This window comes from Ochotona curzoniae, unplaced genomic scaffold (assembly GCF_017591425.1).
Source record: "Ochotona curzoniae isolate NIBS_2020 unplaced genomic scaffold, NIBS_Ocur_1.0 scaffold_3890, whole genome shotgun sequence".
NCBI classification, from domain to species: Eukaryota; Metazoa; Chordata; class Mammalia; order Lagomorpha; family Ochotonidae; genus Ochotona; species Ochotona curzoniae.
The window spans coordinates 36972117-36997119 of record NW_024467115.1 but is presented as its reverse complement, the minus strand read 5'-3'; the positions used below and the strand labels follow the sequence as shown (position 1 = coordinate 36997119).

General features: G+C 54.7%; 1 protein-coding gene across 2 annotated transcripts in view; it reads right to left on the bottom strand.

Moving 5' to 3' along the window:
• The window catches only part of IGF2R (insulin like growth factor 2 receptor), an 89318-nt gene that overhangs the window by 19322 nt on the left and 44993 nt on the right, over window positions 1-25003 (bottom strand). The window contains exons 7-27 of one of the 2 annotated variants that reach the window (XM_040965550.1): window positions 24482-24587; window positions 22142-22304; window positions 21842-22007; window positions 20781-20884; window positions 15577-15741; window positions 13407-13547; window positions 12282-12425; window positions 10748-10885; window positions 10271-10418; window positions 9801-9978; window positions 9372-9487; window positions 8898-9093; window positions 7800-7979; window positions 6400-6501; window positions 5489-5590; window positions 4532-4742; window positions 2049-2213; window positions 1294-1437; window positions 1036-1211; window positions 711-798; window positions 59-274 (exon numbers count right to left, since the gene is read on the bottom strand). In XM_040965550.1, the coding sequence (XP_040821484.1) occupies window positions 59-274; window positions 711-798; window positions 1036-1211; window positions 1294-1437; window positions 2049-2213; window positions 4532-4742; window positions 5489-5590; window positions 6400-6501; window positions 7800-7979; window positions 8898-9093; window positions 9372-9487; window positions 9801-9978; window positions 10271-10418; window positions 10748-10885; window positions 12282-12425; window positions 13407-13547; window positions 15577-15741; window positions 20781-20884; window positions 21842-22007; window positions 22142-22304; window positions 24482-24587 (3149 nt within the window). The remainder of the gene's footprint in view (window positions 1-58; window positions 275-710; window positions 799-1035; window positions 1212-1293; window positions 1438-2048; window positions 2214-4531; window positions 4743-5488; window positions 5591-6399; window positions 6502-7799; window positions 7980-8897; window positions 9094-9371; window positions 9488-9800; window positions 9979-10270; window positions 10419-10747; window positions 10886-12281; window positions 12426-13406; window positions 13548-15576; window positions 15742-20780; window positions 20885-21841; window positions 22008-22141; window positions 22305-24481; window positions 24588-25003) is intronic. The other variant, XM_040965549.1, reaches the window with a different exon arrangement.

The following is a 25003-nucleotide window of genomic DNA, read 5'->3' as shown; positions in this document are numbered from 1 at the left end:
GCCACCTCCCATTTTAATCTCGCCCATTTGTGGAAGAGCAAGAGGAGAACAACAGTACCTGCCACTTTTTGGAACCCTCCTGGCCCTTTCTTCTCCTGACACGACGAGACAGTCTTGGACTTGTCACTGATGGGACAGACATCCAAAGAGAGCTTCCCGCAGACCCGGAAGTAGTAGTTATACTCGCTGGTGCTGACCATGGTGTCGTTGAGGCCCAGTGGCTTGAGGTCGTACAGGTTGCCATGCCTAGGGTCCCTCACTTCACAGTTGTCCCCTTGGAGGACACACAAGAAGTCAAGGGCAGACGTGAGGGTGTGTACATGGCCACATTCCTGGGTAAGAGCTGCCCCATGCAACCTGGCCAACACCGACAGGGAACAGGCATGTAGAGCCACAACCTCAACACTGTTCTAACTTGACCAATACATGCTGCCTGGCCAATGGCTTTCTGGAAAAGCCTCGGCTGAGGATGGAGGAATCACTTCACCAATGGAGCAAAACCACTGCCAGCACCCTTCTTCCCAAGGCTATCAGGCTAAAACCCCCACCCTGCAAACCAAGCAAGCACCATGGACTGATCGTCCAGCAGTGCACATTGGTCTAGCCCCAGTACGTGTTCTGCGAGACCCTAGAGCTGGCGCAACAGGCTCTGCTTCCCAGCAGCTGTCTACACTGCCGGCCACTCCTGCCCAGGAGCGGCCCTGTCTCACCTTCCACCCTGACCACAGGACAGGCTTCCACGGTTCTCCAGACGAACACATATTCACAGCCATCCTGTAGCTGGAAGGTCGGCGACCCCTGCGGCATAAACCCACAGCCTGTGAGTCCACACCCATGGCATCCATGGCCGGCCACAGGGAGCTCACCTCTAGCCCCCCTGAGCAAAACAGGCAGCTGTTATGAGCATATAAGTCCTGGGTGGGAAAGACAGCCTGACAACGGCTGGAAATCCATGGAAACACAGGCAAACTGGGATTAGGAAACGGAGAGACCAGCTATGGTGAAAGATGGCACCTGGCCGCCCTGGACACGTACCGTGACCTGTGCACACTCGAATGTGATCCTAGTAGAGTAGCGCTGGCTCCCACACTTGTCCCCATTGACGTACACGATGCTCAGAGAGCCGTTTTCCACTGCCTGGGGACTAATCTGCACCACACCCAAGTTCAAGTTGTTCTCCTCTGACACCAGGCAGGACCCCAAGGCAGTGCCTGCAACAACCGAACAGGTGATGTGTGGGGGCAGGACCAGCATGGCACAGGCAGTGTGACAGAACAGTCAGGCGGCACTCACCATGGCAGCCAGGGATGTAAGGGAGCGGATTGCAGACACTCAGATAGAAGGTTCTCTTCTTTCCACTGCCCGAGACATCCACGGCAGTCCAGGGCTTCCGGACGGTGCTTAGGGCACTCAGGTCATACTCATTCCCGGCGGGGTCTGAAACGCAAGGCCAGGTGTTCGGGCCCTGAGTTGATTCCTGGGGGCTGGTTCTGCCACTTGACTGGAACTGATGGGTCGAACTTCAGGAGCCAGAGGGGCCTGACCCACAGAGGTCCCTGTCCTTCGAGACATACCACTTAGGATAGAGCAGGGCCAGCCTGCACGTACTAGGGTACCCTGAGAACGGGGATGCCTACTCTTCAAAGGAGTGAGTGGCAAGCAATGTGCTTTTATTTCCTCCCTCTGAATTTTTTCGTTGTTAAGCAGCAACTGATCCCAAAATTTAGCTTAAAATCCTTTAACTCTATGTCCAGATTCTCAAGAAAAACTCTATAACCCACGCTTTAGGCACTGCTCAAAGAAACACAAAACGTCATGCTGTCTGTTCAATGAAAGACACCTCGTCATGTGCACAAATCAAGGGGAGTTCCAGATACCCATAGGAACCTGAATTAGGGGTTTATCTCAGCACCAAAATATTTTAAATTCATGCATTTTTTTCATACTATGCACCATTTTGAACCTTCTGGAGATCCTCATGGGCACACAGGGGTATGCACACTCACTCTACCCATCTATCCACCATGACTGCTGGAGCTGTGCCTCACCGGTGACTTGGCAATCCACTGGAGAAGGAACACAGGCCAGTGCGGTTTCAAACTCGAAGTAGGTATTTCGGACACCTCGCCTGGAGTCAATGTCCTGGTGCAGGAACTTGGGGGCTCCTGGGTAGATGTCATCGTTGCACACAAAACGGATGATGAAGGAGGCACCTGTGCAGGGAGAGGCCCAGAGCTGAGAATGTAGAGCAGCCTCCAGGACATGCAGTGGGCCTCCAGCCAGTCTCACCAGCAGTCCCTGCAGGACCCAGTTGGAACACAGTGGTCACGTCCATGACAACAGTGACTCACGAGCTTGCACCCAGGGTCCAGAAATCCTTACTCTCCCACGATCGGCTCGTCCATGCAAACCTTGGAAAAGGATGAGTCTCCCTTTGAATTGGCTATTCAGCAAATAGTTACTGAGTCCCTGCTTTGCAGAAGGCAAAGGGAACCAGGCTGCCTGGCTGCACAGCAGAGAGCAGGTACACAGGCAGGCAAGGGAGGGTGGCTCAGAGTAGGCCATCACTCCAGAATCAGGGCTTAGCATGACGAACAGGGACAAACAGCAGGTAACCACCACAGAGGTAGGGCAGGTGACATGGCCTGACTGCTGTGTGGATACACACCACTCTGCCAGGAATAGCGCAGGGCAGAGGTAGAGGCTGTGGCACAGGTCATGGGGATCTGCAGACCACATGATGCATGGTGTTAACACACAAGGATGCTTCCTGAAGCCAGGACAGGCTGCACTATGGAGCTGAGCCAAGGGTAACCCCCCGCCACCACACACAAACACACCTAGTGTGTTCAGAGATTCACACCCAGGGGCCAATACGAATCATTAACCATGTCATGGCCACACGGGCACCTCTACAAGGAAAAGACCATGATTTTCCAAATCAGAGCCAGAAAGTCAACTGTATGAAAATGACTCATCCGTTTTACTCTAAAACAGAGCTGACATGGGCGAGTGAGCACGTTTTCCTAGGCAGAGTGAACTCGTGGCTTTCCCAACTGACTGGCGTGGGACAGCAGCCAGCTGTGTGACCAAGGCGGGAGGACTTTACCCTGCCTCCACTCTGAGCATTTAGCTCCACTCAGGAACTTCCCAACGCCAGCTTTCACTCAAAGAAAGGATGACATGCCAGCTTAGCTGGCCAAGGAACACTGCCTCGAGCTCCCTGAGAAAACCACATGGTCCTGAGCCTCCTCAAGGTGTAAGGAGCACACACGCTCAGGCCACCAAGCACACCACATCTGCCTGGTGACTTGCAAGCCACATTCACTTCCCGAGACCCATCAACATGTGTCCATCTACTTTGGCCAGTCTATTGAACAGTCTTTTATCCAACTACAAACTTCTGTCTTAGGTCCAAGTCCCCCATCCCTAACAAACCCTACAGAACAAGCCTGGTTCTTTTCTAGGGGAAACCCTTTCAGGATTGACAGCACACGCAGGGCCAGGACTTCTGTTCCCACAGTGAATGGATTCTCAGATCAGAAACTGCCCTTCCTGTACTGCACTGGTTCCCTTCCTGGGCTGGAAAGAGTTTCCACCAGCACCTGTCAGTGTGAGATGTGATGCCGAGAGTCACAGGTGACAGTGAATTGGGGTGCAACAAAGCCAGGAGAGCAGCACCCTTCCACTGTCTTCCGGAACAGCACTCTCCCAATGTTGCCTGCGAAGGCACAACACTTGCAGCTACCACGTCACACCACTGCCCCTCTGGGGTCATTATGACATGATGGGAGGAGCCCAAGCACTGCGGTCAGACTGGAAACCTAAAATCCCAACTGCACTGCTGATCAGCTATGCGACAGCAAGTAAGTGGGCCTTGCAATCCCTTCACCTGCAAGCTGGACTCAAATGCTAGGACCCTTCCTAGAAAGAAGCCTTGGTCCCAGGCCCCTGGCTCTCCTGGATCCACACCATGAAGGGAGGCAGAGTGACAGAAAAGAGATTGAGTCAAGGAAAGTTTAGGACTCCTGAGGCTGGCCTGAGTTCACCAGGACATGCCCACACAACAGGGCTGCTTCACAGGGAGTCTCAGATCACCATCTCTGACACTGTCGTCACAAAGGACACATGGAAAACAAAGAATAAGCTTGGGCTGCACAACACAGGTGCAGAGGGAGGTAGAGAACCAGCATGATTCAAAGCAGCAGAGCTGCATTTACTGCGAGGGACACCAGAAAGACAGAGTGGAGGGAAGGCAGGAGACGGAGAAAAACAACTGGGAAAATAATGCAGTAACTGATCATCCTCATTCATCAACTCACCTGCACCTAAAAGCAAGGGCGGAGCGGTTTGTAAAAGGAAGGGGGAGAAGCAGGAACGCTGGAGCCGCAGGTGCTAGATGCAAGACACCTGGGGAGGGAGGGCGGGCAAAAGGATGCCCGGGGCCCACAGCACATAGAAGGAGCCTGGTCCCAGCTCACAGTCAGAGTGGGAATGTGCCCAAACCATGGTTCGTGGCAGCTGCCAGAACCAGCAGCTGAGACCTCACCTCTAGTTGAAGATGACCCTTTGTAGACCAGGGTCAGGAAGCCCTCGGTGGACAGCTGCAGGCTCTTCTCGCCTCCAACGGGCCACTCTGGCTTCAGGTTCGTGAGGTCTTCGGTCTGGGTCTTAGCCTCACAGCCAGAGGCTGGCGTGTCACCCACGGTCCCACAGATGGGCATTGTGCCGCACACGTTGAACTGGGGTTAGATGGGAAGAACCACACAGAGCTGGTTAGGCTAGGCGACCTCCTCCAGTCAAGTGCTTCCTGCCCACCACACATGGTCCCCACTAGGATCAACGGGTGCTGCTAACCCTAAACCCTCACCTGGGGCAGATGAGTCCCACAGTCAGTGCAAGAGGCCGAAAACAAGAGAAAAAAAAAAGTCCTACAAAGTTCACACTGAGACACCCAGAAATGGCTGCTGGGATCCAGAGCACGCACAGCCTTGATCTGTCCATTCCAGAACAGAGGCAAAGGAGAGAGGCCACGGCTTATAAGCCTCCTCATGACATCAGGGAGGGCACACAGAATTGGAATGATCACCAAGTGACAATCTGGCATTCTGCAAAGGAGCTGGTGCCCCTGCTTTGAAAGGCAGTGGACACTGGGTGTGGAAGTGCAACAGACTGTTTCTTGGTGCAGCTGAGACTGCTGTCAGCCACTCAGAATCTGTACACAATCAACACAGACTAGGAGACTGCGTGCTAAACCCAAGCATCCTCTTTAACGAACGGCCTGCAAGGCATAGGCCCACCCCATGCCTTGGCAGCCGCCTGGGCCACAGCCAGGGTTCCCCGATTGTGGGAGCCAAATGTGGGTTCCCTTTCCTTTCAGGCCTTGCCTGTGAGCTGGCGAAGCCAAGAAGCTCAGATGATGCTGTGGGTGTAGGACCTGCTCATGAGGGAGTTCCCAGGACCCTGACAGCCAGATGCCATCGCTTACCATAAATGTCTTCCCAATGGCTGGGATCACATATCCCTGAGAACTGTTCAAGGGGCTCAGATTGAACACAAATCCACTGTTGGGGTCTCGTATAGAGCACACCTGTGACAGACAGAACGGGCCAGGGAGGGGACTCAGACCTCAGGTTTGCAGCAGAAGCCTGCACACGCCACGCCCCAGGCAAGCCCAGGCCCCTGCCAGACCCCGGAGCAGCCGGAGGCTCTGTCGGTGGCTGCATCTCAGTGAGGGAACTCTCACTCATCCCCAAGGGGGTGTTAAGTGAGAACCACAACACACCCAGAAATAATTATTACAAAGAAAACTTGGGATTGGATGTTTAGCCTCGCAGTTAGGGTGATAACTTTCTACACGGCCGTGGCTAGGTTTGATTTCCAATTCTGGCTCCCAGCCCCACCTTCCTGCTGACTGACACCTTCAGTGCCTGCCACCCCCACAGGAGGTCCGGCCCGAGTTCCGGGCTGCTGGCTTGAGCGGGACCCTGTCTGGGCCTCTCTCCCTTTTTCTGTCTCTGAAACAAATGAAAACCTCTGGAATTCACCCCACAGGTGACATCACATTAAAATGTGCTGGCTTCACCCAATGGCTAATATTTCATTTAAACCGGAGCTTCACCCTATATGTGACACACACGGAAATGTGACAGGTTGCAGTGACTTGTCAGCTCCGTGGTGACAGGGAGGGCAGGAATCCCTCGGATGCCACTGCCACATGGAAGGGGCACAGGAGGCAGGCCATGGGCAGTAAGGGCAGGAAGCAAACATTACCCCAAAACCCAGAGCCTGAGACGGGGACAGAAGGTAGCAGGGGTGATGAGGCCCTAAAAGGCAACTCAGAAAGCAGGGCGGGAGCAGGGTCCCCTGAGGGAGGGGACTCAGGGATAGCACACGTACCTGGTCTGTGGCTGTCATCACCTGCACAGGACAAGCGGCCTCCGTATTCCACAGGAAACTGACCACACACTCCCAGTTGAGGGAGAAAATGGGGTGGGTGTTCTGAAAAAAGTCACAGCCAAGGTGAGTGTTGATGGAACACATGGCACTCTATGTGACCAAAAGGCTGAAACCCATGGGGTGCCAATGCTGTGTGAAGACAGCCGTGTCCCAGGACTGTGTTCTTGGCACGCTGTGGGGGGTCACCTCGCTCCACTCGGGGGTAGAAACTCAGAGACCAGGGTTACAGCCGGTGAGGGGATGGGGTCCAGACCCAGAGCTGGGTATGAGTCTGGGCCTCAGAAAATGCTCTGCACCAAAGGTGAAGACGAGAGTCCAGACAAAAGGATGCAAGCTCAGACTCGGGAAAACGAAAAACAAAACAAAACAAAAATCAACCTAATCCACGGTGCCTAGGCACGTGTATGTGTGGTTCAGGGCAGGAGGGGAAGCAGGCACGGGGGTGCAGTGTCCAGCTCGGCTCTGGCTCCCCAGTTGTATGTATGTGCCTGCAAATCGCCCACCACTATGTGCTCCTCCATATGTTCACCAGGAACGTTTCCCCAGACAGTGCCATGCTCCCGTTTGGGACAGGGCCCCTCCACCCTGGGTTCACATGGCAGAGAACTTCTCACATGTCAGGTGCTGCACCGGGGGCTTCAGCAGCTGCTCTCCTGTCTCTGAGGACCCCAGGCTGGGATCTACAGGTTTCAGGAACCAAGGGACAGGGACGACACTGCCCAGCGCTACAGGTGAAGGAATGGTGGTCAGCTGGCTTTGAGCACAGCCCCTACCTGCCAAGGCTCTCGACTTGTAGGCCCCACCCCTGCAGCACTGACAACACAAGAAACACACACCTGCCCCTGGGGCCTCACAAGGTGGGTATGCAAAGCAATAGGGCTATAACCCAAGATGGCTATGCTCCATTCACCCACAGCTTATCTCACGCCTTGAGACCATAACACATACACACAGACAGAATTGGAGACAATACGTGAACCCACTCTGAAAACTAAGGCATCAAAGAAACACCAAAAAACAAAGGGAATTTTCTGGAAACACCCAGAATTTCCACAACGCCAAGACAGCTTAGCAGGAAGGCGTAGTCTGCACCAGGGAGCTAGGAATGGCATGACTTCCAGAATTCCCACTCTGCAGCTACTGAACCATCCAGAAACTGCTCCAACACATGATTCTAGCATAACCTCAAACCGGTGATGAACGCATGTCACTGGCCATGTGCCATACATGCCCAATCCCCCAAAGCTGAACAAGTTGGCCAATCCTATGCTACATTTATGTAAGCCCAGTTCAAAACCATGAGCAACCGGAACAATTCACGTGGTGTTTCTCCCACTTACCAGGTTCCCCCGGGAGCAGACCAGGTGGATCCGCGTGGTGTAGTTGGTCTGCTCACCATCGCTGGTGGTGCAGGCAGAGCCATTCACATACTCCAGAAGCAGGCTGCCAGTCTCCTCCACTATAGGGCCTGTCTTGGCCACCCCCAGGTTGCTGATGGACACGGACTCGGTATAGGACTCCTGCAGAGACAGAGTCATGCTGGGCCACCCCAGGGACAGGCACGGGAGGTGGAACTGGGACCCTATGCCACAGGCCCAGAGCTGGAGACTCCCAGCCTGCCCTGTTCCCATGCCCCCATCCTGAGATGGCCAGGAAAGCATCCCACAAGGAACAGCGAGCTCACACACATCAGCAGGACCATGAATCCTGTGACTAAAGGAGAGCTGGCTGCGCTTCTGAGGCCACTGGTCCACTCAAAAGGACACATGGGGCCGGGGACATAGCCAGGAACTCAGTTCCTCACCACAGGGTCCACTCACCACCCCGTTTCACAAAACTCTGCCAGCAGCCACTAACAGATGGGTGAGGTCATCCTTGACACGCAAGCTTACAGAAAGCAACACAAACACACAACCATCTTGAAGACCACACAAGGACCCCAAAGAAACACCCCAAAGAGAGCAGGTGCCCATGGTATGTAAGTGACATTTGCAATGCACGGATTCTGTATCAGCTTTCTGCTAATACACAAGCGACAGTTCAAACACAGGGGCCCCTGACACCTACACGGGAAGCTCGGCCCAGCACCCCCTCTCACTGCCCTGGCTGCTGCTGGTATCTGGGGCAGTGAACCAGTGGAGAGATTTTTCTTAAATCTCAAGACGGAGAGAGCTCTCCCAGCCACTGAGAGCTCCCTCCATCCCCATGCTGTGATCAAACACTGCCCACGACACAATGCTTGCTCTTGGAGCTCCAAATCTGAACAAAGGTTTGAGTACAGGCTCGGCTAACACTGCTCTTGCTCAGTGGGGAGGTCCCTGACACTTTGGCCAACCCCAAATAACCATCTCCAGCCACAGAGCCTAGTGCCGGAGGAGAATGGGTGCTGGCCAGGGTGGTGGGGGACGGGGGCTTGGGGAAGGGGTGCGCAGACTCACTGGAGTCTTCTGGTACTGCATCTGGCAGGCCGCTGCATAGCGATCACAGCCGAGCACCGGGTTCAGGGGCCGGCAGACGTTGATGTAGTACTTCTTCCATGTCCCGCGCTCGCCCGAGTTGTCCAAGGCGTACCAGTTCCCATCACGAATACCTCCTCCTCCACCCCCTCCTGAGTTTCCTTCAGCTTTTGCAAGACTAAGATGGCAAAGCAATAATGAAAAAGAAAAAGAGGATGCTTTCAGAGAGCGTTCTGGCTACACCCCAGGTGACACACATTCACCCCTGACCTGCACTATACCCACGTGCCTGCCAACTAACAGTCACTGTTTCTCAATGATGGAGCTACATGGACATCCCCCGAGGGCTGCCAGGTCAAGACAACAACCCATTCTGCTCCCACTGCTTCTGTCTCCCTGTCTGGGGACCACCACGCTTCCCACTGTCACTGCGGTCGGCAGCCCGGGCCACCTCACCTGGAGAGGTCATACTGATCCAGCGTGAACGGGTCAGTCACCACACACTCTAGGGGCTCCTCCGGGCAGGCGTAGCTGGTGTACCACCGGAAATTGTAGGTGGAGTTATCCTCTTCCTGGACCCAATAAACACAAGGACACAGTTTTGAGCAAGGACAGTACAAGAAAGCAAAGTTTCCTCTGCCTGTCTCCCTCTACTTAAATAAAGGAGAGACCACCCAGCAAGAAATGAAGACAGAAATAAGCCTAAGAGTGGGCAAAGCTTTTTGATGCTTGCGTATATTCTACCTCCAACCCCAAAAAGGCTGTATGGGCTGACACAGAGGCACTAGCCCACAAGCGATTGCACCGTGGGCCCTGGCATGCCCCAGGTGGTGGTGTGAGGGATGGATCAGCACCAAGACTGGGCACAGTTCTGTCTGTACCCACCTGATACTCAGGGAAGCCCACACCAGCGTCGCGATCACACAGGAATGTGATGAGGGTGGCCCGTGGCGTGCGCCGGGCGTTGTTGTAGGGTGTGCCGTCCCTGTAGCTCAGCTGGATCATCCCGTCGTAGTAGGAGAGCTTGTTGCTGCTCACTCCCAAGTCCCACGTTTTCCCAGTGCTGAAAGGAACAGACACACCTCAGACAACACGTGCTGAGTAAAGCACCAAGGCCACTATGCTGCAGGAGGGGGCCTGCTGCAGACCCCAGGAAGCCCAAGGCAGTGTCCAAGGGCAGAAGGGCCCCCACAACCCTGCCAGGACCCAGAGCTGCTGTGACTGTCGCCCACTTTACTGGAACTCTTTTCCTGTAGAACGGAGGAGCCCACATGCAAGCCGTGAGGACAAAGGGGTCCCCAGGTGCCCAGCCCCCTCGCTTGGTCAGCCCAGCTTTCTGCCACAGAAAGACTTGCCTCTTCACCACCTGGCAGGCTCCTGCATCCGAGGTACAGGGGGTCCCGATGACGGGACCACAGACATTGATGTAGAAGTCGTACTTCCCAGCCTCCACTTTGTAGGCGCCATTTTTCTTCATGAGTGGTAACAGATTAAAGGAAAACCCTGAGGACAGACACGAGATGAATGGGTGTGGGTTGAGATGCGGACGGCAGAGCATGGGGCTGCATGAGGACTGGCGGCAGGAAGCACTTTCTGGCCTCCAGCTTTGCCATCCCTGACTACTCCTGCCGGCATGGTCATACCTGCCAGGAGCCCCTGACCTTGTGCACGTAAGCTCTGCGTTCAGCAAATATCACTTTCACCAAAGTCAAGCCTGTGTCCCAGCTGTCACATGGCAGAGACTGTGAGCATGGCTGGACTGGCACTGACCAAGTTCTAGAGTGATTCGTTTAAAGCCCCCGTTAGGGAAACTCCGCCGCTCAGACACGCACCTGCCTGAGAATCAAAGACCGTGCAGTTCTCGCCTTCAGTCCGTGATAGCACGCAGGCGGCAGCCGTGTGCCACTCAAACTCGTAGAAGCAGCCATCGTCCCCGGACGAGGTGAGCACCGGGGCACTTTCCAGATCTCCTGGTGGGGGAAAAGGGCTCCGTCAGCAACAATCCCTCCCAAATGCCTTCCTCTCGGGGGCCAGGGGAGAAACACTGCGGGAATGTGGCGTGCGCAAAGCTTGTGGGAGGAAAAAGAAAAGAAGAAGAAAAAAGCAGAAGCTCGGATCTCAGACTTCCCCTGCAGCAGCGCAAACCCTCTGCTGACAGTTTTGCTTGTTTCCCATAAACTTCCGAAAGCCCTGGAGTGGTCAGCTCTATGGGGCCAGAAAACCGAGCGGGCACAGCAGCTGGGGCAGAGCCAGGACAGCTGCTGCTGGATGGGCACACAGCCTTGATCTGAGAAGTGACAAAGGCCTGCAGATGAATGGTGACAATGGCCACAGAGCACCACATGTCACTTCAAAGGGACTCTAAACATGAGGAAAAAGGTGAAAAACGCTGTGTCACCACAGGTTAGCCACCTGCAGCAGCAGCATCCCACAAGGGTGCTGTTTCAAGTCCCAGCTGCTCTACTTCTGATCCAACTCCCTGCTAACTGCACCTGGAAAGCAGCAGTAGACGGCCCCACGAGCCCACTCACGCAGGAGACCGATGGCTTGGGCCCGGCCTGGCCTGGCTGCTGTGACCATTTGGGGAGTGAACCAGTGGATGGAAGATCTTGCCTCTCCCTCCCTCTAACTCTGCCTTTCAAATAAATAAATAAATCTTTGGTAAAATAAAACAAACATCCAGCAAATTCTATGTTATGTGTGCCTCATCGCAATAAACAAAGAGAGCCTCCTGCGGGTGGCGTGAGCCTCTGTCCTCGCTCAGCAGGAGGAACTCATCCTCATGAAACTCTCCAGCAGGAGACCGCGTGAGCACTGCCGTGGCACAACTGCCAGGGCAGGGTGGGATGTTTAAAAACAGCAAACACGGGCCCAGGTCAGCAAGGAACTCCACCCTGCTATAAATAGACCAGCGACCTGAAGAGCATTCACAAGACACACTGGAGCAGTGTGGCTGTGTGGAATACAGCAAGGCTTTGATTTGGTCAAACTGTGGAAACGAATGTGACATTTACCAGGTGAGCCTGCGGTTGCTGGGAAGCCACTCATGAGCGCCCCATTAGGAGGGAGGCAGTGAAGCCCACACCCCTCACCCCCTTGGGTCCTAGAAGTCCAAGACTCCACGACTCAGGCTTGCGCCTCAGAGTCCGGTGTAGCTCCATCTCCAATTTCACACTTCAGCAGTGGCTCAAGGCAAGGCCCATGCGAGGATCCAACCGCCCATCTCCCACCAGGGACAGGCCCAGCGCCGGCACTCCTCCCACGCCCCCTGGTGGTGAGTCAGGAGGACAGGCCCGGGTCCCTACAGAGGCATGCCTCCAGCCACAGCTACCCACAGTTGGATTGGCGTTTTCCCCTGAGTTTTACCTGGTTTGCACACGAGCGTGATATTAGTTGTGATCTGCCTGTTGTCACCACAGTCATCACCGTCAGAATAGGAGAGCAGAATGCTTCCTTTCTCTTTGGTGGGAGGAGAAATAAACTTCCCCAGATTCTTCTTTCCAGACTTATCTGGGAAAGACAAAGAAAAGAGAACACAAATGGAAGATGTGGTTTATAAATGATTTTTGACTCAGATGAAGTTCAGCAGGTGCACCTGCTGACCCAGCGGGGCTAGGAAGAGGTTTTGCTGACTGATAAGTCTGGGGCAGTCACCGGCACACTTAGAAACGCAGGGCTGCCTCCAAGTCTCAGGGATAAACAGCCCAGTGTCCTCCAAGGACGCAGGCATCACCAAGTGAGCACATGCCACAGGACACCACAGGTGGCCTTGTCACTTGGTGGAGCCTGGGCTCCCTGAGACACAAAGCCTTTTGATAGTGAGGCCAGGGGCTGAGGGTTGCTCTCACAAAGCAAAGTATAAGCTCACTGAACCTGTTCAGCAACCCAAAGCAAGTGGCCACTTAAGGATTAAAACTTTGTCCTCAAGTCCTTCTTAAGGAAAATTTGCACACTTGCTGAACCACTTTCTTAAAGACACACCACTGATTCTGAACACTGGGCAGTTTCAAAAAGCCAACCGGGATCCAAAGATCCAAACCGAACATTCCCATCATATTCTCATTACCCCGTCTGGTTATTCTCACAGTAAGGCTTGAGTGACAGGCATCAAGTCGGGAAGTCGGTAATAACTTCCAGACTAGCCAGAGGGGACAAACTTAACATGAGGGACACAACCCAGATTCCACCCCGCCTCCGACCCAGCAATGGGGTAGTTTCAGGCTCGGAATGGGTTTTGCACAGGCCCTGGCAGTGTGACCCTCCAGATTACAAGTGCAAGAGTTTTTCCAGTTCCTGGTTCCGGTCTTAGCCAGCATCAGGGAGCTGCCGCCAACCTGGGCTGCCACCAACGTTTGACTTGCTAAAAACATCCTCTCTGCCACTCTCTCCATGTGGAACCCGGACAGAAGCGGCTTCCACCAACCGCAGGGCAGTCAACCTCACGGCAAACCATGGCGGGCCGCCCGGGGTGCGCCCACAGGCTCGACTCACCAACTGCACACACGGCGGCCTCCTCGTCACAGCCCCGGGCCTGGCCCTCCTGCAGCACCCGGTGGCAGATGTTGATGAAGAAATGCTTCTTTTCTCCTCCCTTCTGGCTGCCATCCACGGCTTCCCAATTCCGCTCTGATTCTGTCATCAAGAAAAGGGGGGCACGAGGGAGAGTTGGTTTCTGTAAGCCTTCATCGTGAGTCACACCAGCCTTGGGGATCAAGCCAAACAGGCCCGACCCTCCCCAAGCTGTGGTCAGTCACGTTTCTGGAAGCTTCTTGGGCTTCCCATTCATTGTGAAGGAAAATGCCTGTACCCCTACACTGTCACACACAAGGATGTGCATACCTAAGGGGAACAGAGAAGTTAAACAGCCAAAGCTCCTACAGCCCGCAGGATGCCATCACTGATTGGACATGCCATCGGGATGCCAGCCTGTGTCCAGGACCTGGTTTACTGGCTGGCTGGCCAGCACACTGATGCTACTACCATGACCAGAGCCACTAAGACAGTCCCTTTGCAGACTTGAGAAGGCAAAAAGCCAGGGTTGGCATCATGGCGCAGCATGGTCAGCTCCAGCTGCGACAACAGCATCCCACTCCGGAATGCAGGTTCTAGTCCTGGATGCTCCACTTCCAATCCGGTCCCCACTAGTGTATCTAAGGAAACAGCAGAAAGAAGCTCAAGTTGTTTGGCCCCTGTCACCTGTGTGGGAGACTCACATGGAATTCCTGGCTCCTGGCTTCAGCCTGGCCCAACATCAGCTGCTGTGGCCACTTGGGGAGTGTCCCAGAGGATGGAAGTCGCCTACCCCTATCCCACCCAGTTTTTCTCTGCCTCTCAAAGAAATCATCTTCCTTTTAGAAAAAAAAAAAAATGGAAGCAAAAAACCTACTGCTCATTGGTGGTGACACAATGATTTCAGAGAAAGATCCTCTAACGCCAACAGCCCACGAGGGGTTGTGAAAGACTGTGTGAGAACAAACACGGCCAAGACCACCCAAGTGCTAGAGTTTGGGCTGGAGTGTACAGTCACTGATGGGGGCCTCTGTCAGCAGCAGGGCCAGGGGGACACGTCAGCTCTCTCCTGGCAGCTTCCTCAGGGCTCCCTACATGCAGACCCCACAGGAACACTCTGGATTCCCAGGGATCCATGGCATGGGTCACATCCATGTTTAGAGAAATAAGTGCTTTCCGGCACCCCTTACACATCCAGTGTTGTGTCTTGTACACAGTGATGCTTATAAATCAGAAACAAAACCAAGACAGCTCCCAGGCTAACCTAAGGGATCTGATCCCACCACCCACGCAGCTCAAGGTGTTTCCCGGGCTCACTCTCAAGTGCTCCCAAAAAAACGGCTGAGGGACTCCAAGAGTGGCCAGCCACATTGAGACTTTGCCTGGGCGGGTGTGGCCTCCACCTTCAGCACAGCACTGTCCTCCACATGATGGCTCTGTGCAATATTTGTGCCAAAGTGGAACAATAAAGTACATTTGGAATCATTCTGAAATCCATGCAAAGTTCTTCAGAATACACATTTTCTCCAAATGCTTTGCAAGAACCCTTGCAGACCTATTTCCAGGGCTGCTAACCAAGAAAACCAGCATGATTCCCTGCCCAGCAAAACCAGAGGACTCTCACGGGCCCCTTGCCAGATCCCCAAGTCTTGGCTGGGTGCTGGGTCTCAGTGACAAACCCAGCCCCCAGACTGGTAGGCCTCGGCCCAGAGCCTGAGGACACACTTCCAGCATCCATGACACACACAGAACCACCTCCAGCAGGCGCCCATGTGGGCAGGTGCAGATCCCGTCTGACACCAGAGGGAGAAAGCACAGGGTCACAGGGACAAGGTCCAGCAGCACCTGCCGTCCCACCCACCCATTGGACATGTGTGCTGAATATGACCATCACAGGCCACAGCTGGGGGGATGTCCGAGCACTCGCCAACGCCTGCCACAGAGTAGAGTCCAGCAGCATGTGCTAAAACTACATGAAGAGGAGTCCTCAGTACCCTGAGCCGACAAAACCCAGAACTGCTACCCCGCATCATTTCAACGCACCTTCTAACAATGGCTACAGGTAACCTGAGGAGAAGCCAGGGGTCAGGACGGCATTTGCAGAAGCAACCACAGGCACACAGAACTGGCCATGTGGGGAGGGGGACGCTACCTGAGTGGCGCACCAGCGCAGACAGGTCGTAGCGCTTCTTGCCATCAATGGCCCCACATGGGAGGCCTTCCTTCTCCTTGATGCAGGCGTACTTCGTGTCCCAGACGAAGAAATAGGTGCAGTCGATCTCCCCAGTGTAGATAGGTGCTCCTTTGCCATCATTATCTGAGGAAGTCACAAGCAATTCATCATCATCATCATCATCATCACTTAAAAACCAAAAACTGAGCGACATGACCAAACGGGGGACTGTCCAGGGAGGGGAGGCGGGGGAGAAAGGACCTGGCAAACAGGGCCGGGGTTAATTGTCAAATGAAGGTCATGTTTCTTTGCAAGAGACCCCGGAAGTCAGAGATAAGAGCGGCCACTATGAAGTTTGGCAGGCAAACACAAACACACCGGGGGGACTTCCGCTGGCACTGAGCCTTATCGAGCGGGCCTGACAGACAACTGTCAAGAGGGCTGGAAGGCCACAGGGGCAGCCCCAGCAGGCTTCCCACAGATCTAGGGAGGCCAGGAGCGTCCCCCCAACACAGGGTAGAGAATGAAGTGGTTGTTCCAAAAGCATTGGTGACTTAATGGTGCCCCTGGAGCAAGAACAGGGCCCCCAAGGGGATTGGGCCCTGGGAGGGACACACGGAAGGAAGAGACTGCCCGTGGTGGCCCCAGCTGCGGCATACTGCTGACGGTCTGCCCCAGCAGCAGGGGCCCACCTCCCGTGCTGCCAGCATCTTGTGACTGTTGGTGCATATGGCTGTGGCCCCCTCCAAAATCAACAGCCACCCCCTCCGCTGCCTCCACCCGTGGGTTTCCGATCCACCAGCCAGCACGGCTCCGCTCCAGCTCAAAAACCCCACTCTGCACGGGCCACTTCCCCTTTCCACGTGGCTTGGGATTCGACAAATTCTGCTGACTCTCTCCTTGCTGGAAATCCTATCCCCTTGCCACTGCAGGCCGGTGGGCCGCTGGCAAAAGCCCCGTTTTCCACCCCTGACGGCTTAATGATCCCTGCCTGGGCCTCCCACGCGATCAGCCTCCTTGAGGTTTCCTATCTGGAGCGGCTTAGTGTTCGAACGGAAATCAGGTTCTGGATCAAGGCAGACAACATTTCCATTGTAGGCACTGCTAAATGTTGCATACGATCATCATCCATCATCATCATCATCATTGTACCAAGCCCAACCTCAGCCTCCCATCACACGAAGGCTGTTTTTGTGGGCTTTCCACATACTAACATCCTGGGTCCTCCAAACACTGTGGCTGGGATACAATTTTAGCCCAATTTGTAGATTCGGGGTGGTCACAGTTTTACAGCTAGAAAATAGGGGAGCCAGGAAGCCAGCTCGGCTGGCCTGGCCCTGGAGCCGGGCTCACTCCCGCACGCAAGGCCACTTTATGGCCTTTCTTTCCTTCCTGTGCCCCTTGCTCGGGCTGGCTGGCTGTGTTTTGTTTGATTATGAGTGCCTTAAGACACTGTCCGGAAGAAAGAGTGGCCCCTGCCTTCCTCTGACCCAGGAGGGCAGCATCCTGGAGACAGCCCTGCCAGGGAAGTCTGGCATTGCCCACAAATCTGCATGCTGACCTTGCAGCAGGGACTTGCACTTGCCCCCTTCAGCCCATCACATAGCTTGCATGCGGCCGAACCCCCACAGACAACCCCAGCCAGGGCACTGAGGGCCCCAACGTTCCGGCTGCGTTTGCACCCGGGGCTTGAGTAAACTGCCCAGTGCATACATTCAGTGACCCGGATGCACCTTGCCTGTTTTCTTATCTCCCTTCCCAAAAGATTTCATCAGAGCAGGGAGCCCTCTACCCACCCCATTTGTTTGGCAACGGAAGTACCTTTGCTCGGGGGTCCCCTCTGCTGGGGGGCTGTGTGGTTCCAGTCACTCTGTCTACCTGGAGCAGGAGCTTCTCACACCACCTCTCCCCCACACTCACACCACCCCAACGGTGCTGGCTGGCTCCCCAGGGCAGTGTGATGTGTGGCTTCCTGGGTTCTGGATCTCAGGGCTGCTTCCCAAAAAGGAAAGGGTATTTTGGGAGGGGGGAGAGGAAGGGCCAGGGGCTCTCTGCCTAAGGATGGAGGTGGCATCTGCGGCTCTCAGCTCTGGGGCAAAGACAGCACCACCTACTACCCAGCGAGACTCTCCTATCCTTCCGGGGATCAAGATAAAGTCAGCCTCCCCACCTTAAAGCCTGGCCCAAGTGACTTAGTTGCAGTTCATTTAAAAAAAAAAAAAAAAGCCATTTCCACTCTGTATAGACCACAGACAGTGGCCCACAAGATGGAAATAGCGTGGGAGGTCCTGGAAGCCCACCATGGAGCTGAGCCCACCGCCAGCCACGGCCTCCGAAGGCCTGTGTTCAACAGGGCGAGCAAGTGGGGAGGGACTGGGCCATTCCAGTGGGCGCAGGCTGTGTAATCTACCCCTCCTCACACGCTTCCCATGTCGTTGCCTGATGTCGTTCAGTGCCCAATGAGCACGGGAAGGCACCGCTCACCAACACACTTGGCTCGAGTCACGGAAGCATGAGTGACTGTGGTGAGGCCATCTGAAAATGCACGGGCCTTGGATTCTAAATCACAAATTGGGACAGACGTGGTGACACAGTGGGTAAAGGCCCTGCCTTCAACACTGGCATCCCACGTGGGAGCTAGAGAGTCCTCAACTGCATCATTTCCAATTTAACTCCTTCATGATGCTCTTGGGAAAGCAGCTAAAGATGGCACTAGTGCTCGCTGCCCCCTCTGTAGGAGGTACACTCTGGGTTCTTGGCCCAGTCCTGGTTGGTGTAGCCTTTCAGAAAGCAAACCAGCAGATGGAAGATTCTCTCTCCTTCTCTCTGCTCCACTCTCTCCCCATAACTCTGCCTTTCAAGTAAATACATAAATCTGCAAAAGTAAAGAAACAATCCCTGAAAACCCAGCTTAAACTATAAGCCAGGGGTAAACTACCTTACACAGCCAGTTAACACCAATTAGTGCTAACCCACATTCAGAAATGCACGCACACCACACACAGCCACCATGGGATTCTCTCTGAAAATTCCCCATGTAAATTCAAACAAAAGTAATTACAAAACACCTTCACTGACACTGTTGGCACCCGGGGTCAGAATCTGGCAGGGGGCACTGGGGAGACTTTGAAACCCTGAAGAGAGGCGCAAACCCTCCACAAGGCACCAGAGCCCTTCCTTGTTCAGACCCCCATCTGTCCCCGAGCAGACAGTCCAGCGACAAAAGGACATTACGGTAGTTCATTGTGTCAAGTGTGGCAGGAAGAGGAGCTCCTTCCGGGCCTCGGAGTGGGGTGGTGGGACCAGACAAAGATGCACGGTTTATGAGAAGCAAATCTGAAAACAACCCGTGTGGGTATCGGAGTGGCCCCCTGTCCTATCCTTTCTACTCATGTGTTTGCAATGTGCTGAGATAAGGAGAAACAAAGAGGGGAAGCCACCGTGGCAAGTTCCTCCACCTCCTGCTCTGGGCTCAGCTCTGCCACACCCACACCCTCCCCAGGTCTACAACCCTGTGCCTGGCTGTCCTCCACACCCTCTGGCTCACTGGGTGCTCCTACTAGCACCCAAAGGTGAGACAAGCATGCTCTCAGCCAAGGCCAAGGTTGGAGCAGGAGCCACCCGCATATCGTGGCCAGCAGGGGTCCTGGAGGGCTGGCTGGGGTAACCGCAGCCACAGCCAAGTGTGCACACATGCAGGAGGGGCCTGACAAATGGCAGGGGCTGCAGAGCAGAAAGGGCTGGAATCCGCAGCTCAAATTCCATCCTTGGAAGCAGGCTGGGAGGGGGAGGGGAGGGAGCTGGGAAACCAGGGGAACCTGAGGGGGAGCGGGGCCTTAGACCGGATGGAGGCCAGCCGGAGGCCAGACAGCTCTCCTCGCTCACAAATCCCCCAGCAGAACTTGCAGAGCTGCACGCGCAGCGCGGCTCCACGGGCGAGGATCACAATGCTGCCCTGTGTCCACCACAGCAGCCTGAATGCCACGAGTCCGGGTCCTACTCCAGCCCGCTGTGTGGCAGCTAGTCCCTCCCTGTGGCCTTGCAGCCCTTGTCACAGCCCCAGTGCCTCCTTGGGACTCTGGGACACTACAGGGCTCCAGCATACACTCCAGGAGGGCTCATTCAGCCCCTTGCTGACTGTTCTCTGCTCCTCATCTCAACACGGAACCTGCAGGCCTCACAGGGCCTTAGCGTGTACGCACCAGAACAATGCTGGCACCACGAAACTGACACATGAAGGGTGGGAGCAGGTGGGGAGCAGAAAAAGAGAATCCAATGGGAGAGTACAGCCCAAGTAGAGAGGGGAGGGAGGACCAGGCAGCCAAGACACATCCCAGGAACAACAGCACTCCAAGGACAGAGACACGGGGAGCACTGGCTGGGCTGTATGACCCAGGGCCCCACCCTCTCCCCTGTGTCCATGCCTTGAACAGCCGCCCCTCCCAGTCCTGTATGAAGCACCTAGGAGCACGCCCTGTGGCCAGGCCAGCTGAGCTCTGCCATAGAAACCTGAGAAACAAACAGAGAGGGCCAGAAAGACCCTTGGGGTGGGGTGACTGCCACATGCACTTGGGCCAGTTGTGCACAGATGGGGTTGGAGACCAGGTCCAGCTCCAGAAAGAGAGCTCTGTAATGGGCAGAGTCAGCTGCAGGGGTGTCTGGGTGTCGACGGGTGGGGATGGCGGCCATTACCTCTCCACAGGCGCCACCCAGGTCTGAAATCTTTAAGATAGGAGCAGCACAGCGGGGACATGGTAGCACCTCTGGCGCCTTCTGCTAAATGTGTGCTATGCTCGACCGTGGCAGGGCCCTTTGGGCTGCCTCAAAACTCATTCATTCCCTGAATGTGGCAGCACGTACTTAAGACTGCAAAGTGCACCCAGCTCTCATCTCTCCACTCCCTGAAGCAGAGACAGAGACTCTCCTAGCAAGCCCCGGTGCTGGGCCCACTCCCAAAACAAACACTGAGAGCAGAGGGAAATAGAAACAGGATGTGTGTGCCGTGAAGGGGGCAGGGGCCCAAGTCCAAGAGAAAGACCTGGTTGGGACTGGGGGAGGCCAGGTGCAGGTGGGAGTAGGGGAGGGAACATCTGTCTGCTCCATTGAGCATATGTCACCTTGGGCACAGGGGTGCAGCGCCCTTCAAGGCACAGGCTAGGGCTGAACCCTGCCTCCACACTCACCTGCGGTCTGATTGCACTCAAAGGTTATGACGCTCATCCGCTGAAAGCCCGAGCTGCACTCCTCACCTCCAAAGTAGATCAAGGTGAGATCTCCGTCCGAATACCTGGGTTTGCAGATACGCACACAGACATGTTGGGCAGAAGCAAGGCGGGCTGGATTTGTTTTTTTAAAGATGTCTACATGAAGCCTTTTGCATAGCATCAACAAATCATTACTGACATAAAACAGCAAGCTCTCTAGCCAGCTTGGGGGATGGGGCTGAGGCCAGGGGGTGGGAGGCTGGGGGGACTTCGAAAGGAAATGAGTTCCAAATGGACGGACTTGTCGTGCTCTGAACTTCAAAGTCCTAACGGGCTGCAGGAAAGTGCTGACGGCTTCGCTGCGAGCATGAAGACTTCTTCTGCTCTCACTTCTGGACTCTGTGCAAAATCAATCATGCCCAGGGTCCAGGCAGCCTTTCCGGCCTCTCGCCCCTAGGATCCAGCTTCCAGAGAGCTGCGTCTCCAGTATGGCTTTTGTGGTAGTAAACTGCCATGCTAAATGCACCAAATGCATCTGGGGTGGAGGGGGAGAGGGCGACGCTGTTTAAAACTTGCATGGAAGGCTAACAGCATTTTCAATTCTCAAATCACCAGAGGAAAAACCCAAAACTCTTTCTGAAGAACATGGATTTTTAAACACAGAATCGTGAACTAGCTGATGTGTCTGCAGGCTGGATCCTGTCACACAGCAGATGTAGGAAGCACACAGCTCTAACATAAGCGCTTTCATTGTATAGGCAGGAAAAAAAACGCCAACTGTTGAGCCACTCACATCAGAAACAGGAAGGGACGCTGGCTTAACCGATTTTCCTGAACTTTATGGAAAAGGGAAGGAGGAAGAAGAGTAAATTATGTTTCCTAAAAATATAAAGGGCCTTCAAAAAGTTCGTGGAAAATGCACACAGTGAAAAAGCTCTGTGCGGAGTCAGGATTTTTTTTTTTTTTGACAGCGAGGAACTATCTTTTGACTCCGTTTCCCACTGCCTGTGCCCTGCCGCGGGGGGTGGCAGCCTACGCACCGGAGGGTCTGGTTTTGTCCTCTGCCAGACACTTTGCGCTGGGTAGAGTCTGCCTTCTTGACCTGGCAGACGGCGGCATCTCTGTTGCGGCAGTCGGTCATCCCTGCTCCCCCGCAGATGTTCAAGTAGAACAGGTACTCTCCCCCGTCGGCAGTATAGGGCGAGCCTGGGCCGGGGGGCCGGGCAGGGGGCAGGGGGAAGAGGTATGTTCTTACACAGACACACGCTGGCCCCTGGCCACAAAGCCGGCCCTGCCCTCCTTCCCAAGCAGGGCAGCAGCAGGAAGCAGCAGCAGCTCACCTGCGGGCTGGCCCAGGGGGCTGAGGTCCACCGTCACATCATGCTGCCGGCTGCTCAGGGAGCAGCTCCTGCTTTCCAGGTAGTCCCGATAGCAAGCGTACTCAGTCACCCACTCGACCTCATACCGGCAGTTAGATTTAGCGGTGAGTCTGGGAATGGTACCCTGGCGGGAAGAGTGTCAAAAAAGAGGCAGATAGAAACGCTTAAATGTCATGTATGTGTAGATCCGCCACGCTTCCAAGGAGCTCAAAGACAGGACGGCGGTTTGTTTGTTTGTTTGTTTGTTTTAATATATATGTGTTTCTGCTCCTGCCTTTGGAATTGTAACCGCATTCCAATCTTTGGGCTTCTCACAGCTCGGTTTCTTTTCCAAGCCCCTTCAGGGTGATCTTGCCCACCCTGAACTTGACGTCAGTTGGTCATGGTCACCACCTGGACAAACAGCAAAGACCCCTACAGTGTCATGTGACTCAGCCAAGGCTCCTGAGACTGACAAAGGGGTCTTGGGGTCCTCTTATCTGCTCCCAGCCCCGTAGACTCCAACAGGGGTCCAGCTACCCTGTCCCGTTTATCCTCTGGGGCCCCGCACTGGTGGGCTCCACAATGGGATGCTGATGTGGGCTCTGAATCTGGGGAGAAATGGCTCGCCGGTCTCAGGACCAGACGCCCCGTGTGGCTCAGCTCACTCCGTAAATATTTATCGAGTGCCTGTTGCCTGGCAGGCCCAATGCTGAGCTCCGGCTCTATAAACAGGCCACCCCTCAAGCGAGCTGCAGGTCTGCAGGTTTGGCTGGCCTCTGACTCAGACTCGATGCTTCTCTACGCCGGGCCCAGGCGGAGCTGGGTGCTGAGTGAAAGACGCCAGGCGCACGGCTGGGAGGGCATGACATGTCGCTGATAAGAAATGTCCAGAACGAGCAGCCGAGCAGCCGGTGGGGACACAAAGCAGATTCCCGGCTGCCTGGGGGCGGGGGTGGGAACAGGAAGAGGCACAAGGCTTCGTTCTGAGATGGTGAAAACATTCCAAAAGTGGGTGGTGGGGAAGGCTGCCCAGTTCTGTATATACTAATAGCCACCAAATTATACTTAGGCAAGCAAATTTATAGTATAGAAATGCAACACAGCATTTTCAGAAACTCTTGACTTGCTGTGTGTTCTCCTAGGAGCTGACCTGACCCTCCTAAATACTGGGTGTCCAGACACAGTGAAGTCAAGCACTTCTGGCTGAAAATGGACCCTCCAGCCCGGCTAGCAACAACCCAGCCCCTTCATCCCACCCACTGCTGGGGAAAAGGGACCCCCCAGCCCCACTAGTAACAACTCCCCACCCGACCCCTTCATCCCACCCACTGCTGAGGAAAACGGATGGACACTCCCCCCTCTCTCAGCCACCATGCTGCAAAACTACCATGACCAACGACAGAACCAATGGAACCAGCCAACTATATCTACTACCAGCTTGGTTCGTCTGGCCAGGGTTCCCATCTGTAGGAACAAATGGAAAACACACAGAAACACTCCTCCTCCACGTTTGCGTTGGGAAAGGGCGTTGGAGGGGCTTCGTGCAGCTGGCAGCACACGGGCATGAGGTCTGGGGGCGTAGAACGGACAGCTGCGCCTTGACTCCCCACCCCCATCACACTCGCACACAGAAACCAGGCCAGGGGCCAGCCCCGAAATCAGAGCAAATTCCACATTTGCTGGGTGGGGGTAGAGGGGAAGCGGGGGTGGGGGGTGGGGTGGGAGTGTGGTTCTTGGGCCAAAGAATTCGGGCCCCTCCCACTTCTTTCTGCTGGAAGAAGGCAGAAAATAAATGAAAGGAAAGTCCGAGCCCTTCCTCTCCGGGGGGAGGCCCCCTCTATCAGCACCCTGGACTCTGTGAAAACACTTAAGCAGCAAACTGCAGAATGCACGGGGTCGCCCAGCCATGGGGACTCAAGGACAGGACTGCAGCTGTGCTGGGGATTTCACAAACAGCCAGAGGGCAGAGTCATAAATCTGCCTGGGGAGAGTGATTGAGTGAGGGGGAAGGCAGGCAGTGGGGCCCAGGGAAGAGGGATTCAGGGAAACGTTCCCCTCCAGAAACCCCAGGCTAGAGAGTACGCTTAGCTTGCCAACCATCCACTAAACGCACCAAGAAAAAAAAATCCCACGCCACGAAGCACACACATGTGCTCCAGCAGACCAGACTAAAACACCCCCAGGTGCGGGTCAAGCCTCGGGCACTCCCAGCTGCTGCACAAAGCAGCCCACGGGCTCTTCCCACTGGGGTCCCCCATTTCCTGCACCCACACACACGTGTTCGTCCCTGGTCTTGGTCACCGAGACTCAGCACCATACCTCTCTGCGCTCCGACGGGCAGACAAACGTGACCGTTACGGCGGGGCTGTGTCCATCACAGAAGTCCAGCTTCTCTGCCCCTTCGTTCACGTAGCTCAGGACGAGTCTGCACCCAGCCACGGCAAGAAATGAACATTACAAAGTGCGGCCCTGTCCTCGGGGTGTACCAGTGGTGAGTACAGTTCGGGTTTAACATAACTTTTATTTCCTTTGTCATTTGGAGAAGTAGGGAGGTGGGGAGGTTAGTGGCTTCAGTGAAAGCTATCTTGTTAAAAATCAAATAAATACAATGACCAAGATGTAAATTTGAAAGACTCAGAAAAGGTGCTGGAATAAAACAAACAAAACAAACTTGTAAATGATCTAACAAAACACAATAAACACAGACAAGCAGGCCCAGCACATTTCTGACTGCAAGCCAAAGACCTTTCTTAAAAAAAAAAAAAAAAAAAAAAAAACCAGGAGACACCGCTGGCCCAGCAGTTGCCAGTTGCAGGCATGGGCTCTCCCCGCCCGCCCAGA